Genomic DNA, 12312 nt, shown 5'->3' on the forward strand with positions numbered 1-12312 from the left:
CCTTGCAGGGGGGTTGGACTAGATGACCTTTGAAGGTCCCTTCCAACCCTAACCATTCCATGATTCTATGATTATTTCAATGGATGGGATTTTGTTTTACATTATCACAAAATTTGAGCTTTCCAGCAACATGAAACATTGTCACCTATTGTTCAAAATAACTGACAGGCTATTTAGCATACAAGAATAAGCTTTGTTTCTTTCTACCTGTTGGCAGAAAACTTTGCTGACCACCGAGTGATACGTTATTTAACCGAAGCATGCAGTATGATAGAGATGCTTTTCCCATGGCAAAAAGTTTGCTCTAGTGTTAAAATTATATATCAGAAAAAATAAATCTAAATAAATGTGTTGGGTTTGCATGGCAAGGTTTTGGTAGCGGAGAGGGGGCTGTGAGAAGCTGCTAGACAGGAAGCTTTGCCTGTGTTCGGTAGAGCCAATGCCAGCCGGCTCCAAGATGGACCTACCACTGGCCAAGGCTGAGTCCATCAGTGACAGTGGTAGTGCCTCTGTGATAACATACTTAAGAAGGGGAAAAACCTGCTGGGAAAAGCAGCAGCGGAGAAAAGAGTGAGAATATGTGAGAGGAACAACTCTGCAGACACCAAGGTCAGTGAAGGATGGGGAGGAGGTGCTCCAGGCACCAGAGCAGAGATTCCCTTGCAGCCCATGGTGAAGACCATGGTGAGGCAGGCTGTCCTCCTGCAGCCCATGGAGGTCCATGGTGGAGCAGAGAGCCACCTGCATGCAGCTCATGGAGGACCCGACACCAGAGCAGGTGGATATGAAGCTGTGGCCCTCTGGCAAGCCCACACTGGAGCAGCTTTGTTGGCAGGACCTGTGGACCCATGGAGGACCCACACTGGAGCAGTCTGTTCCTGAAGGACCGCACCCCATGGAAGGTACTCACACTGGAGCAGTTCATGAAGAACTGCAGCCCCGGGAAGGACTCAAGCTGGAGAAGTTCATGAAGGACTGTCTCCCATGGGAGGGACCCCATGCTGGAGCAGAGGAAGTGTGTGAGGAGTCCTTCCTCCAAGCAGGAAGGAGCTGCAGAAACAACGTGTGATGAGCTGCCCACAACCCCCATTCCCTGTCCTCCCCCTGTGCCACTCGAGGGGAGAAGGTAGAGAATTCAGAAGTAAAGTTAAGCCCAGGAAGAGGGGAGGGGTGGGAGGATGGTGTTTTTGAGATTTGATTTTGTTTCTCATTATCCTACTCTGTTTTGATGTCAATAAATTAAGTTGCTTTTCCCCAAATCAAGTGTGTTTTGCCCTTGATGGTAATTGCTGAACGACCTCTGTGTCCTTATCTCGACCCATAAACCTTTTGTTCTATTTTTTAATCCCCCATCCCTCTAGGGAGAGGGGTGGGTGAGCAAGCGGCCATTTGGTGCTTATCTGCCAGCTGGGGCTAAACCACAACAATAAATTAGCTTTTAAAGCTAATTATGAAGCAGTTTCTTGTTTTCCTATTAATATTGTTACTTTGTTTATTCTCTAAACTCTTTAAAGCAAGGAAGCGTAACTAAAGTCTGTCAAAGTATCTCCATTAGTAATGCTCTGTTGGTTAGCTGAGAGCATGTTTTGTCCAAGCAGCACAACTCCATCAATACCTTTCTTGCCTGAGAGAGGCAAAGGAGTCTCAATGGCAAGCCAGCCTCTGCATGTGCATATAAATGTTCCAAGATTTTTCCTGTGTTTAGTCAAATTCTGTGCTTCTGATGCTGGATAGAATGAGAACATGTACTCTTGTCAGACCCCAGTTGCCTGTGTGTTTAGGGTTTATACTTTGCTTGTGAATTGACAAAAAGAAAATAATCTGAAAACACTGGACCAACTACGTCTGTTCCTGTAACTTCAAGGAGGAGGCATACACTTAGCTGAAGATGTTTACCAGACCTTCTAAAACAGAAAGATTCTTTCAAACTTCAGGTTAACTTTCTCTGAACAGCAAACTGTTAGTCTCTTTAATAATTTAATGATAATCCTTTCAGTGGACCTTCAGTGTCAGTTTTTCAGAGGGTCAGCTTTCTGAGTAGAAACCTTGGGGTCTTGCTTCTACTGTGCCTTTGCTAGAGCTGTACCTGACTGTGCCTCACTTGCAAAAGCACTGCAAATTATTCTGAGTCTGATAGGGTTTTACCTTCATACTGTGAATCCCAAAATACAGCATTTCACATACCACCTTGCAGCAACTGACTGGTACACACGTACAGGTCTGGGGAAAGAGCTGCTGTTGCCCTGACTGTCAACCGAGATTCCTGCGATGCTCTTTGCATGCACTTGTCACAGTTACATAGTGAGGGCTAAGTTCTGCTTTACTCTTAGAATATAGGTTCACCTTCTTTATGAAAAATAAATATTTTCTGCAGTTTTGAAACTTTCACTTTTTCTATCTATAATGACTTGCAGCAAGTTTGCCGCTGTGATAATTAATTGATCTGCAATTTAATATTAAGAAAATAACATATCATTTTGTTTCAAGTGATGATAATTAAAATAATTTTTAAAGTTAAATTTTAAGCATATTGTATATAAATTTTGTTATTTTTAGCAAAAAAAAATAATAGCGGGATTTTTTTTAATTACACTGTTACATAAGCTAAAAGGAGCACAGGTCAAAATCTTTGGCAATTTTAGTGATGTCATGATATTCAGGTAACTTAGTTGTCTCTTGCAGTCATTTGCATGGGATAAGTGCATTTAAAAATTTGTTTTAGAAGATTTTTTTTCTATGTATTGTAAAGACAAATGAGTATGAGTAATGTCTATGAGTTATGACTATATAAGTGAAAGTTTGTTTTATACCACAGACTGAGGATGTTGCTTAAGAGTCACACATTCTGATACTTCTTAATTGAAATGAATTCTTGTAATACAAAGCTTTCTACAGCATGGGTAACCCATTTTGTGGGGTAATAGTATGTGGTTTAAGTAGTTTTCCGCATTGCTTGATCAACAGTTATTGAGATGGTGTACAATATTCCATTTAGGATTTTTCAGAATTGATAGTAAGAACTGTTGGATCTCTTCAGAAAATGTGGGAATCCAACTGAACAAGGCTAATGGCTGTTTATAGAAGGTGAAGCCTCCAGGGTAATACAGGAGGTGAATAGGTCCCAGTGTTCAAGAGCAGCTTTATTTGATTTTCAATTAGAGTCTAGAAGCAGAAGTTATAGAACCAGGAAGGAAACCCAGAGCTAGCTTTGTTTCATAACATTTGACTGTTTGGATTTTTTTGTTGTTGTTACTAATAAAAGATACACCAACAAAGACATTGATGTCCTGTATATCCAGTGTTAGAATTAGAAACAGTCATATTAAAATGCAATTAATTTTTTTGCCTCTGCAGAGAAGCCACACTGATTTGTTGGGTTTGTCTTGGCTGTATGAAGTCTTTCATTGTGGTGAAAAGTAGTTGGCAAAGGAATTTTTAAATGATTGTTGTTATTATTATTTAAAGTTTCCATGAGAACACATTTGCACTAACAGACCATTTCTGAACCAGGAAGTCCCTCATTTTGCTTTTCTTGACATATTAGTCCAGAAAGATTTTTGACAGATTTCACAGCCCTTTAAATATTTTTCTTTTTCTTGGATTGTACTGGAGCCAGCATCCAGAGTAGATGCAAGTTTGCTGTGAAGTTTATATTCTTTTTGTTCCTTTTCTTATTTTAATTTTTTTAACAGTTACTCAGTTTTTATGGATCTGCATAATATAGTCCAACTCAATTGTTTATATTTTAGTGCGTGGAAGTTTGTCATGCTTAACTTGTGCTACTTACCTTTTTTTTTTGCTTCCCCCTATAGGTATATTCGAGTTGTTGGGACCCACAACACAGTGAACAAAGTTTTCCATATTGTGGCATTTGAATGTATGTTCACAAACAAAACCTTTACCCTTGAAAAAGGACTGATTGGTAAGAGATAAAAACGTTTTCCTTCTACGTGAACTCTTGCAAATGCGTGCCTTTTCAGAGTGGCCATCGCTGCGCTCTTACTCTCCTTCTGTTTCCGTACAGAAATCTATAACTTGAGTTAAATGATGCTTTAAGCATAGAATTAGTTGGCTAGTCCTTGTGATGTCTTTGAAATTCCAGTTCTGTGGATTAATTAGTGATGCTGCAGGAATGCTAAAATTCAAATTAAATCAACTGCTGCTGACAAAGCTACTGGTAATTGAGTCACTCTGTGCTGCTAATCCGATTCTTCTTTGCGCATCATAGTATGGTTGCTTTTGACTCCTGCTAGGTTAGCCTGAATTCTGTAATGAGGATGGAGTAACCAGAGCTATTTATTTCATTTAAGATGGATTTGGGCATTTAGGGCCTCTTACACAGCCTAGTTTTAACTGCTGAAAGTAAACTCTGGTGTTGATTTTCCCCTAAAGGGTCATAGACACGCTTAGCCGTGACAGAGCGTTATATTGGCTACCCTTATTGTCAGAACGCCCCATTGATGGAGCTCTGTTACCTCTGGAGCTCTGGACAGCTTATATAATACTAATTGGGAGAATCTGTGCATAGTACTGCATTACTGAAGCTAGAAATCCCCAACATACCAACAATACTGAATGATAAACTGTGTCAAAGTAAGATTTAATATCAGGTTTTTTTAATAGACCAAATAGGGTGATTTCTGTGCTTTCTTCCATACAAACTCACACAAGTGAGATCTTGAAATTCACTGGGAAGAGTTTTGTGTACCTTTTTTTAGTTGTGTAGGTGGGTTTTCCCACAGTTTGTTACTTCTGGCATGAAATTGAGAATTTCAGCAAAATTCTGAGTTCATGCTGATTATAAACATATATTTAAGTTTTAAGTATGCACCTGTAGTAGATGGAAGGGAAAAAAAAAGTTTTCAAAAAGAGTGAGAGGGAAGATTTTAGTAAGACATATTTCTTTTACAGTTTTTTTCTGAGGAAACGATAATATTTAGCTGTGAAAAACTCGGACCCAACTCCTTCAGCCTGTTCCCTATGCATTATACAAAGGCATCGCGTGATTACACCTGGTCTTGTGGGGTTTGCTGTGTAATTTCATGATTTTTTTTATAAGCATGGAATAAATAACCTGACAAATCACAGTTTACTGATTTTTATGTTATGTAGCACCGAAGTGTACAAGCTGTCCCATAATGCCAACAGAAAGTTTTCCCTTTGTTTTAGGGAGTTTGCAAGTAGTACTGCGGTTGCTATTGACTAGAAAATAGAATAAGCAATAAGGAAGAACTGTGTTTAAAGAAAACATCTATCTTCAGTAAGCTAGTTAGGGGAGAAACAAAATATTTCAAGTTTGATAAAACCTTTGAGCTAAATTTCATATTTTGCACTACCAGCTATGAACTTCTTAAAACTTCATACAAAATCAGAGTTACTGTGTGCAAATAAGTGATGCATATATCTATACAGATTTTATTTAAGATTATCAGTGTTATTTAGGAAGTACTTAATTTAGGAGTCAAAATATGTGCTTTTTTATGTTAACATGGAGATTGTTTGGTCATAACAGTAGGCAAGGTAGTGAATTCATGAATGTTCACGGAATTGTACCGTAGTTGACTTGTCTTTCAGATACTCTATGATATTTTGTAGTTTCGTGAGTATTTTGGTGAGGTGAACTATTTTGATCTGTTTCAGCATTTCATGAGTTTCAAAGATAGTCTAGGGAATGGAGACTTTATATGACTTTATTAAAATTTATCTGCTTATGATTTTTTTTTTTTGTAGTTACAGAATCTTACAGGTAAATAGGGTTTCTATTACATAATAGTAACTATGGATTGTTGTTCATGGTGATCAGTGGAACTATGCGGTCATTCCATGTGGTTAAATCAAGTTGTTGTACATGTAAGTAAAGGTCTACAGTAAGCAAAGAGGAGTCTGTAGAGCTTTTTATATTGAAGGGATGGTAGTCAATACAATAAATAGGAAATTAAAAGAGTAAGTATTCAATGAGTAGTTAGTTGAAAGAGGGATGGGGACCAACTTCCACATTGTAAATAAGGCAGCAGCAGTTGGATACATCACCTTGCAGAATTTAAGGTGGGAAAGGGACAAATGAGAAAATCTGGGGACTAGTTGATGGCAGTTCCATTGTGAAATAGGACAGGAGCACAAAGGCTGTTCCGCCAAAATTTGTGGCTATCAATGTTACCTATTCAAAAATACTCTCAACAGCTTTGATTCAGCAAAGTGACCTTATATCCATGTAGTGCTTTGTTTTACATACCTGAGATGGTTACTTTAAGGTAGATTGCTATCTGGCTCCCTTGATTAAGCAGACTGTCCCAGTTCCACTTCTGTAAAAAAAATTTGTGTGACTGCCAATGGGGTAGTTGACACATTTATTTTATTGCTCTAGTGAGGATTTGTAATGTTTGTTTCTATTTCTGCAGTGACTAGATAGGGTAAACTGAACTGAAAGCAGTTAGGAAAGCTCCACAGAATACCTGAAAGTGCAGTAATCAGAGTAGGTTTCTTTTAAGGTTGACTGAGTATAGAAGCTTTCATCCTCAGCCCTTGAAAAGCAGTATTAGGTAATATTAGGTTCATTGTTTATGTAGTGTGGTATTAAATATGGTATTAAACTAGGTTAGAACAAGTACAGCTGCTGTTTCTGTAATGTGTTTTATTGAGAAAATGAAATGTTGGTCAGCCCTTGAAGGCTGTATGGTTCTTTCAGAAAGACTTTGTGACCCTTACTTCTACCAAAACAACACTGAATGTAACATGCAAAGACTTTGTCATTTGAAACCTCATTCCAAAGAAATAAGGCCACTGAGGTATTAGCTTAGGAATCCTATGTGAAGAGTTAAGACTATTTATTTATTTATTTTTCTTTAAACCTATTCAACTTCATCAGAAAGCTCTATATACAAAGAGGGTAATTTATCAGATATATTACCACAGATACATAGTATCTATGTAATGGCCATCACTGTAAAGTGAAGATTAGAAGGCGGGTAAACAAATGAAAATGAAGCACTGTTTCATGATAACAGCAATTTTAAGTTGCCATGCTTTTATGTACAAGGTTTTCATCACAAAATATTAACTTGACATAGTACGTTTAAAAGTCCATATGAAAGGTGGTTTATACAGTTACTTTATACAATACTCGATGCGGTGTTGACATGCCCTGTTGGTAGCTGAGTAGCAGTTTTGAAGTAAAAGTAGCAGGAAAATGCTCTTCCTAGTACTGCCTGGTGTTTCAGTGTTGGTTTACACTTTGTTGTCTTGTGAAACAAGGTTAAGTGACAGAAATTAATTCAATCATGTGAAATTATTCTCTCTAGGGTTGAGATGTAATTTTCCCTTTAGCATAATATTCTTTCTAAATGTGTAAGTTAGTTAACAGTTCTGTATATTAGAGATTGACGTAACTGTTTCATTTAACAGATAAAAATATTTTTAAATGTCAAAAGCATAATGTTTGCTTTTAATGAACTTGCGTTTCTGAAATTATGAATGGTTTTTAGTCATTAATATTTGATTTAGAATCCAAAACAAATTAAACTTTCACAAGCAAGAGACATACTCCTTTGGAGGCAGAAGTGGTACCCAGTATGATGTGACATTTTGTAAAAGCTTCTGATGTGCTCAGTGGCGACAAGCTCCAACAGTGGCCTTCTATGCAATGCCTCTTTGGGTTTGGGCTTTTTTTTTTTCCCACCTAAATATAGGATCCAATTCCTCTTTTCTGCCTCAAAGGGAAAAAACTGATAACCTTGCTTAGTCCTTCAATCAGTACTCAGTGCTGAAGGGCAGTTAAGGACTATGCAGGCATGCGGGTTTCACCAGCCGACCGCCTTATTTTGGGCCTGGTTAAGGTCATAGGGTGTGCAAAGCAGAAGGCTTTTATACGAAGTTGTGTTTCTCTGTAGTCTGTCTCAGTCTACCAGGCTATCTTGTAACCTGTACATTACACGAGAAAGGGAGAACAGTGACTAATGACTGAAGAGCAGGAGATGGATATAAAACACGGGAATGTCCTTGCTCACCCTCTGGGGAATGCTGTTCAGTACTTAGGAATCATTGTGAACCTTCATTTGTGTGCTGTTCAGTGCCTTAGGAGAACTTGTTTTAAAAGGGGAAAAATGAAATGAATAAATAATCATTCACTTGTCTTTTACTCACTGGTAGTTATTGAAAAAAAAAATTAAATGTATAACAGAGAGAAACCAGTCATATCAATTTCCTAGTGTGTGGTTCAGCTTTGTAAAAGATTGCCCTATTTCTCTCCAAGCAGTGAGAGATGCTATTTTTGTGTCTAGTTTAATGTTGACTCCACACAAAGCTATCATATTTTGTTTCTTCTCTTTTTTAAAGGTTCGCTTTCTTTCAAAACCGTGCAGGTTTACCCAGCAATGTAAGTCAGCTCTGCTGCAAGCATAGCCTTAGGAAATTCTGAAAGTTTCAAGATGATCTAAATACTGCGGGGATTTTTTTCTCCTCTTTCTACAGGAAAGGACAGCCACGTGGTCAATTTAGTTACTACTACTCGTTTTTTAACACAGATCAGTTCATATGGTTCCAGTTACTTTTCTTTTTCTTTTCTTTTCTTTCTATTTCCAGTGCGGCAACAAAGGTTGCGTACTTCCCAGGGTTCTTCTGAAACAATTGCTGTTTCTGAAAGCCTTCTTCAGGCAGAAGGTTTAATGAAAGAGCCCTGTAGCCATCCAATTGGTTGGCAATTAAAAGTATGGCCAGTTCTAATGACCTGAAGCTTTTGTTCTAAATTATTGGATCAGAAATCACAAACTCTAGCAGATACCAACTGAAAAATCAGCCTTCTCTTAAGTTATTCTCATCCAAACTGACAGTTGGACATTGACAGATATTAGTGAGGTTTTCTTCTCTGACTGAATATGGCTTGCAGAAAGCTTTTCACTGAAACAGGTGGAAATGCTGTTGATATTTGCTTGAAGTTGATATTGCTTGACTGAAGATTCAATATAGCAATTCCATCAACAAGTTTCAGCTCAAAAAAGTAAGAAAGAGTGTGTGGAAGAGGAGACAGGATTTTGTGACTGTACTTTTAATTAACTGAAAAGTCTGTAGACTTAATATTTTCTACCATGTAGCAAATAAACAAGTGCTAATTCATATACTGAATAAAGATTAGACTTAACAAATCTCTTGGCATGTGGAAAATAATGAAAGCAAAATGCCCAACATCCTTTTAATTATTTAATGCAATAAAATCAAACCCTGGAATAATCATGACATCCCTAATTCTATTTTTTTTTTTCCTTTGCTCTCAGCTTTCTTTTTTCTAACCATCACTTTCTAAAGGGGAAACTTTTGTCAGCTCAGTAGATGTTTAAGTGAAGAAGAAATGCAATTTTACTATTAAAAACAGAGAGGCTGAAAGCTGAGCATTTAACAGCTGTCAGCATGAAAGAAAATTCAATTCTTCATATTAACTAAAACAAAAATTTATTTCTTCCAGTTTAATTTCTTGTTTATAGTTTCTTCACAAAGTGATGGCTTTGTAAGTGTCTTAAGAGAATTCAGTAAAATGAAGAATTGTCTTGCAGTGGTGACACTTTAGCTGAGAACTTCTGACTGACTGTTGCCTAGAGAGCTGTATAAATATATTCAACAGTCTATAATGCTTAAAATTACTGCTGTCCTATACAGTAAGACTACTTAGTAGATCTGCTATCTCTCTGTACGTTTATTTTAGTAATTGAATTTAAGGTTCATTAATGGCTGGTTTTGTGAGCTGGTGCAGGAACCCACTCTGTTCTGTTCCTTCCTGTGTTGCAAAGAGTTGTTTGAGGATTTTCTGTCATTTTTTTTCTCCCCCATGTTAACCGATTGATGGCAGTGAAGCTACAGTGGATAGACAGAAAGCCAAATCTGACCTGTCCAGAATGAGAGATGAAAGGAAGTACTTTACACTCTGATACGGAAGACAGTTAATGGTTGCATTAATTTTTTTCTGAGTACCTCAGGGAAACATAAATCCTATGAAAAATCAAGTAAAGGGGAAAAAAAAGAAACAAAAAGCTTAAGTAGTGACCAATAAATACGACTGAGGCTACCACACACTCCTGGTACATTTTTCTCCTGGAGGATCTCCAAGGACAGTTGAATAACATATCTGTCTTGTCTTTAAATATAGCCTGTATAGGTGGCCCTTAGGCCATGCCTTGAAAATTACAGTCCTTTATAAAAATACTATTACTAGAATTAAATATACTGCCAAGCTGTTCATCGCTCCATACTGCAGCATAAGACAAGAAAATAAGTTTTAATAAATGTTTTGATGCTGCTGTCCTGTAACCTCAGTCATCTTCTCCTTTTGCAGAATGTGTATGCTTTGCTAACACGCATCTTTTCTGCTCCATGAAAGCAAATCAGATTTATCAGAGTAAAACTACTGCATGAAGAGTGGAAAAGAAGAATTTCCATATTTGTAATTCCCTCTTTTGTTTTCTCTTACAGCATTGGTTACTGTAAAAGCTGGATAGCTGGTAGATTTAAAAAAAAAAAAAAAATAGAAACAAGACTGAGACTTGATTTTCGCAGTATGTTTTTGTAAACAAGTGACCTAAATTAGAGCAGAAATTCTAATGGGAAAAAGGAAGAGAACCAGAAGACTTGAAAATACAGCACAGAGCACAGTCCCCACCAGATGGTATTTTTAATAAATATATCAAGCGGATATAAAAGATGATAATGAACATTCAAAATAGGGAGTGGCAGTCCCCCCTAGAGAGAAGGAACAGTATGGCACCTTCTGCACACAGCAATTAGTTAGAATCACTTTCTCATTAACCATTGTAGGGAAGACCACAGAATTCTATTAAAAACACACTAAGACAGTTTCTGTGTGATTGTTAAGGAGTTTGACTAATCAGGGTAACATCTTAGGAGGTCACGGATTAGTGCAGAAATTTAAATGTGTAAAGGAGCAGGATGATGCTCAGAGGGCATGCAGGTAAAATATTGGATAAACTGAGCTGTACTGTGCTCAATTAATGCCTTACATAGCCCAGAGGGTGTCTGGAGTATGCCGTAGAGCCTCAACATGAACATTGATTTTGACGCTTCATATTTACTTGGTTTTTTAACCTAGATTTCAGTAGCTTCTCTTCCTACAAAAAGCAGCAATATATAGAAGATAAAGAAGTTCCCTTCCTGCAAGGGGAGAAGGGAAGAAAAGGAAGCCAAGGCAAATTTTACTTCAGTGCCAGTACTCTTAGTTTGTGCTGTTAGTCTTTGCTTTATTCAGATTGTTCCCAGTGAAGTACTTCTAATGTCTGCCACCTGCTCCCCCATAAGAATCTGGGAATTTCTGAATGTCTCTCTTCATTAATAGGGAAACAAGAGGTTTCTAGAATAATAATACCATAAGTTTAGTAATTTTTTTGTGAGCAAGGAAGAGATGATAGTATATTTGATAATGGCGTAGATTTTTTCAGAAACTGTTGCCTTTCCACTGCCTTGGATTATTACTTGGCAACCAGCTTGAACTTTTTTCCTGTGTGTTTCATGGTGTTTTGGTTGGTTGGTGGTTTTCTTAAAACTGTGCTCCTGACACCACTAGCACATTTAAAACAGAATCTTAGCACTTCAAGGAAAACCATCTCTTTTTTGAGTGCTGGAGACTTACAATTAGCTCTGAAATTTCACATAGCTATATTTCAGCCATTTTCAGATGTTATAGTATTTTAAATACATATTTTATAGACAACTATTAAAAGTATGTAATTAAGTTATCAGTGTGCAGTGGGCTTAAAATGGTACATTTGCACATATTTTGTTTTCTTGTGAAAATTGAAATAATATTGGTTGCACATCTTCTATATTTCTAATTTTTTGTACCATTCTTGTTTTGGCTGTTTGTTGTTCTTTTTCTGATTTTCAAAAATGTTTAGTATGAGATATCAATTTTGTATTGTGAGTTTGGAAATTTTGTTAAATTGATCATTGTCATTCTGATAATTTTTGGTAACTTACTACTACTTCTGTCCTTTAAATTGCACTACCATGGAGTTTGGTTGTCCTTCATCAGAGTTGAAACACAAAATCTTTTTTCTTAATACAGCTTGTGCTGAAAGAATTTTTATTATCATTTAGATAAAATAATCAGTGCTTTTAATGTTTTCCAAAAAAAAAAAAACAGACTCAGCAGGCAACCTTCATTTTTACATATTCAGAGAGCATAATTTTTCAGCCTTGTTAATATTTTTTTTTAATTGAGAGAGAGAATATAGAGACATCTATATATTTGAAAATTTGAGAAGGTTAGCTAAAAACTGACCTTTTTAGAAAAATGCTGGACCTGACTAAGACATC

The 12312-nt window shown here is 37.0% G+C and overlaps 1 protein-coding gene across 2 annotated transcripts in view; it reads left to right on the top strand.

Annotated features, from left to right (window-relative positions):
- BTBD9 (BTB domain containing 9) overlaps window positions 1-12312 on the top strand; it is a 126043-nt gene that overhangs the window by 80283 nt on the left and 33448 nt on the right. For both annotated transcript variants that reach the window (XM_086745919.1, XM_086745920.1), the window contains exon 8: window positions 3813-3922. In XM_086745919.1, the coding sequence (XP_086602045.1) occupies window positions 3813-3922 (110 nt within the window). The remainder of the gene's footprint in view (window positions 1-3812; window positions 3923-12312) is intronic.

Source organism: Chlamydotis macqueenii, chromosome 3 (assembly GCF_036417535.1).
Source record: "Chlamydotis macqueenii isolate bChlMac1 chromosome 3, bChlMac1.mat, whole genome shotgun sequence".
Taxonomy (NCBI): Eukaryota; Metazoa; Chordata; class Aves; order Otidiformes; family Otididae; genus Chlamydotis; species Chlamydotis macqueenii.